The sequence below is a fragment of the Tachysurus fulvidraco genome, chromosome 1 (genome assembly GCF_022655615.1).
Source record: "Tachysurus fulvidraco isolate hzauxx_2018 chromosome 1, HZAU_PFXX_2.0, whole genome shotgun sequence".
Taxonomy (NCBI): Eukaryota; Metazoa; Chordata; class Actinopteri; order Siluriformes; family Bagridae; genus Tachysurus; species Tachysurus fulvidraco.
In genome coordinates this window covers 17,169,870-17,174,869 of record NC_062518.1, presented here as the reverse complement: position 1 = coordinate 17,174,869, position 5,000 = coordinate 17,169,870, and the positions used below count along the sequence as shown (strand labels likewise).

At 40.3% G+C, this 5,000-nt stretch overlaps 1 protein-coding gene across 3 annotated transcripts in view; it reads left to right on the top strand.

Annotated features, from left to right (window-relative positions):
• The window catches only part of LOC113649228 (low-density lipoprotein receptor-related protein 1B-like), a 176,857-nt gene that overhangs the window by 166,766 nt on the left and 5,091 nt on the right, over positions 1 to 5,000 (top strand). For all 3 annotated transcript variants that reach the window (XM_047820298.1, XM_047820295.1, XM_047820293.1), the window contains 2 exons: positions 224 to 398; positions 1,137 to 1,241. In XM_047820298.1, coding sequence (XP_047676254.1) covers positions 224 to 398; positions 1,137 to 1,241 — 280 coding nt within the window. The remainder of the gene's footprint in view (positions 1 to 223; positions 399 to 1,136; positions 1,242 to 5,000) is intronic.

Genomic DNA, 5,000 nt, shown 5'->3' with positions numbered 1-5,000 from the left:
CATTATAATGCTCATGTATTACATTCACTGTACATTTAATAACATGTAACTTATAATACATATGTATTTACTGCACACTATTAAACATAATTAATGCTAATACATGTTTATTACTGACTGCATGACTCAGTTATTACAAATATAATACACTCTATAATATTGTAATGTGTGTGTGTGTGTGTGTGTGTGTGTGTGTGTGTGTGTGTGTGTGTGTGTGTGTCAGATATCTGTCAGCATTACTGTGTGAACTGGAAGACATGCTCTGTGTTGAGTGCGGGTCGTGTGGAGTGTGTGTGTCCAGAGCGCTATGAGGGTGTGAGGTGTGAGACAGACCGCTGTGTCCACTGCAGAGACGCGCCATGTTTCATACACAACGCCACTGGAGATGTCTTCTGCAAGTGAGTGTGTGTGTGAGTGAGAGTGTGTGTGGGTGTGTGAGTGTGTGAGTGAGTGTGTGAGTGTGTGAGTGAGTGAGTGTGTGAGTCTGTGTGTGTGTCTGTGAGAGTGTGTGTGTGTGTGTGTGTGTGTGTGTGTGCGACTGTGTGTGTGCACGCGTGTGTCTGTGTGTGTGTGTCTGTGTGTGTGTGAGTGAATGTGTGGGGGTGTGTGTGTGTGTGTGCATCTGTGAGAGTGTGTGTGCGCGACTGTGTGTTTGTGCGTCTGTGTGTGTTTGTAGTTGTGTGTGGTGTGTGCATGCGTCTGTCTGTGTGTGCGTGTGTGTGTTCTGTGTGTGTAGTTATGTATGTGTGTGTGTGTGTGTTCTTTGTGTGTGTGTGTGTGAGAGAGAGAGTAAGAGAGAAAGAGACAGTTGGAGAGAAAGAGAGAGACACAGAGAGAGATACAGAGAGAGACAGTTTATCCAGTTCATTATTTTATTTGCTGCAGAACGAAATCTAAAGTGAATTTGTTGTGATTTAATACAATGTTCATTTTGTCTCACACACAAACACACAGTATTAACACAGTCTGTCAGTGGGATTAACACTAACACTATGCACTCATTAACATTACACTACATGCTATATTGTATTTCATTATGTTTTGTGTTCATGATGATAGAGTGTGTGTGTGTGTGTGTGTGTGTGTGTGTGTGTGTGTGTGTGTGTGTGTGTGTGTGTGTGTGTGTGTGTCTGCAGCTGCTCTAGTGGGAAGATTGCGTCCAGTTGTCATGTGTGTGATGGTTATTGCTCTAATGGAGGAACCTGTCATCTCGACTCTGAGACATCTCTACCCTTCTGCCAGTGAGTCTGTCTGCCTGTCTGTCTGTCTGTCTGTCTGTCTGTCTGTCTGTCTGCCTGTCTGTCTGCCTGCCTGTCTGTCTGTCTGTCTGCCTGTCTGTCTGTCTGTCTGTCTGCCTGTCTGTCTGCCTGTCTGTCTGTCTGTCTGCCTGTCTGTCTGTCTGTCTGTCTGTCTGCCTGTCTGTCTGTCTGTCTGTCTGTCTGTCTTTCTTCCTGTTTGTAGTTATGTTTCATTATGATCCGCTGATTTAGGCTCCACCTCTTTTGAAGATGTCTCCCTTTTTCTTTGGTCCTTGTTAAACATCATGTTGAGGATTTTCAGTGTCTGTCCTGGACAGATGTCTCAGGTAGTGTTCATCACTCCATACCAGATCCAGGCAGATAACTAGCAGTCATTCACTACATAAACTGTCATGTAGTTAGTTCAACTTTCACAATAATCACATTCTCTTTTGTAAATAACTCTATGATCATACATTTATAAAAAACTCCCTAATCGATTCCCTGGGATTCAGAAATGTTCCTTATGAAATTAGTTTACATTCATGCACAAAGTGATTAGATTATACTGATAAAGAACTTTACAAGTGATTAGTCTACATTCAGACCCCAGAAGTGATTACAGTACACACATAAACAATTGACCTTATGATTCAATTACGTTCATGATCATCTTGAGTGATTCACTTGCATTAATCACTTGAGTCATTTGCTTTCATTCATAAAAGAGTTCTTTACTGATTAATTTGAATAAACTGATCGATTTCTAAATGACTCCTTGAGTGAATCGCTTGCATTTAGAAACGATTCCCTAAGTTATACTGTATATGCAGCACCTATTCGTTAACAACCCGTTAGTGTAAATATTCTATTTAGATTTGTAGTAGATTTCTCGAGTGAATCATTTATAGTTGTGAATAATTCCTCAACTGATTCATTTAGAATCAAAATGAAACCTCTGGTAATTAACTTGTATTCAGAAACCACTTGATAAATGATTCACTTCCATTAGCAGATGATTGTGGTGCAGTGAACAGCTGTGTGATGAATGGGACCAAACTGTAACCTCAGACGTGCACTACTGCCTATCTAGGGCACTTGTTAGGAACTGATTGGAATGGAGTGTGAACCATGACTAAGCCTGAGAAAAGCAGAGAGAAAAATAATCAGCCCTAAATTGATTTCACATGAGTGTGTTGTGTGTGTGTGTGTGTGTGTGTGTGTGTGTGTGTGTGTGTGTGTGTGTGTGTGTGTGTGTGTGTGTGTGTGTGTGTGTGTGTGAGTGAGAGAGGACAATGAGGGAGATGATGGACACTCTCCTTAAAAACGATGCTCTTTTGTCCGAATCCTCATGTCTCTTTCTCTCATGTATTAAACTATTCAGACTTTTTTCCTGCTCATTTATAGAGTTGTTTTTCTTTTCTATCGCCACTTTAACATTATAAAGAAGGCATCGGTTTCTATCGTTCCATCCATCTTCCACCCTCCATCCGGAGCTCGTCTCATTCAGCAGACCGTAACCACACACATTAACATTCTCACATTTCTCTTCCCTGCTGTCCATTAAATCTCAGGTTTTCAGGAATGAGACACCTTTCATTCGTATGTAGATGACCGGAGCTTGTTTGGCAGAGGTTAAAAGGCGTTAATGAAAAGGTGGAGAGACTGCAAAGGACCTGTCGTGATTAGCATATTAACAATAAGAGCTTTTCTCTCAGGTTCATCTCATCCCATCAAAGCCTTTTATTTATTTATTTATTTATTTATTTATTTATTTATTTATTTTTCTTTTGTACAACTTCTCTTCCATTCCCTGCTCCTTTTTTAGTCTTGAGGTTTTGTGGTTAGAAGCAGAGAGTGTTTGAATCCCTCGATACACTCACTATGTGTCTTGAGTTACATGAAAGCCTCTTTTTCACTGATGTGTGTTTTCTTTTTATTTTCAAGGTTCTGCCTCTCATAAAAGCAGCTTTTTAGTTTAAATGTCATTTACCGTCTCAAGGAGAAAATCTGAAAGTTGTTTTTGTGCCGTGTACTCGGTGTGGACGTCACTCTAATGGACCGGACCTTTAGTGCCGTATCAGCGAGACATATTTGTGCTTTTCACACACTTACAGTACTGCTGTCTGACACGCACTATTACAGGGTGCAGGACATTTCACAGAAATACGTCTTTGTACCAAATAGAAAAGAAATTTTAGCATTCAAAACCTGGAAGTGTTTTTTTTCCCCCTTCACACACCAGTCTAGTGTTAGACTCCATTTTGTCATGTTTCAGTTTTGGTCATTTTAAATCTGTTTATTAGTAAAACTTCCTGTACACCATCACAAGCTTCAGAATGTATTTTCAGAGGAAGACATCAGTTCTCATCATTACCTGGTAGAGACCGATACAGAGATAACTATAAATGATCAAAAGTGTGACATTGTTCTTTGTGAGAACTCGAGACGACACAGTACTGATATGGAGAAAACCTATTTGTATAAAGAGACTTTATTTAATAGTTATATCATCATTATACAGGTGCATCTGTCAGCGATGCGGAGTAAAAACAGACCAGCGTAAGAATAAACATATTTAATAAATAAAAATACAAAACAGGGACAAGAACGTGACAAATACAACAACAACAAGGATTAAATACACAAGACAATCAATACATGAGGAACAGGTGTGCAGAGGCGAGGAGGAAGAGACAAGGGCGGGGCAGACATGTGACACAGAACATAAACAAACGCACGTGACACAAAGTCCGTTCTGGATCCTGACAGCATCTCTAAAAATTCGACTCTCATGGAAAAGTCCAATATTTTTGCAATATTTATCAATAAGAAAATGAAAAGTGTATAGATTCTAGAGTCATGACGTATAAACTAAAATGTTTTAAAGGTTTCTTTTTAGTTTACTTTTGATAATGTAAATGCTGTGAATAGTTGGTGTGATGTGAGAAGAATAAAGCTCCTTCTGTCAGAGTCGCCAATGATAAAATCCAGACTCAGATGCAGTGATAACATTAAAAAGGGGATTTATTAGGGAAAAGGCTACAAACACTAGGAACATGGAAACCAGAGTCCCCCTAGTGTCCAGGCAGGGAATAGTCCCAGACATTCCTGACACCTTACTCAGTTAAGGCTTAATTGTAAGACTCAGAAGGCAAATCCAGGTGATTGAACAGCAGTGTGGAATTATTTCTAATTTGCATATTAATAGAATGTGGATTTCGTGACTTGAGTATGATGTTGTGCAGCGAGGTTCCAGTCGAGTGACTGTGGAGCTGTGGAGCAGTGTGAAGGGCTTTCTGATCACGTCTTTATCAGCAGAACGCTCGGCTCTGAAAGGTGAATGTCGAAGTGCACGACAAAGCGCTGCTATTTTCCTTCCCTTCACCGTGTAGAACCTCAGTGTAGAGGGCGTGGCCTTCACAGGAAGTAGGACATGATCATTATGAGTTGAGAGTAAAGTGCACTGAAGATCTGCTCTCTGTAGAGCACTCAAACTGAAGAAGAGTTTGATGAGATGAAGCAGGTGAGCTAAGCTGAAAAAGGCCATCAATGCCTGACATTTTGAGGAAAATTGAGTGTCTCCTGATCCTCACTCTGTTACGTCTCACTTCCTGTTTCAGTGCTGACTCTAATATGAGGCAGTATTCTGAGTTCCAGGTTTACTGAGTGGTTTTACACTTATTTCACTCATTCTGTGGCATGTTTGTGTTTATGTGTGTGTTTATGTGTGTGTGAGTGTGTGTATGTGCTTGTGTGTTT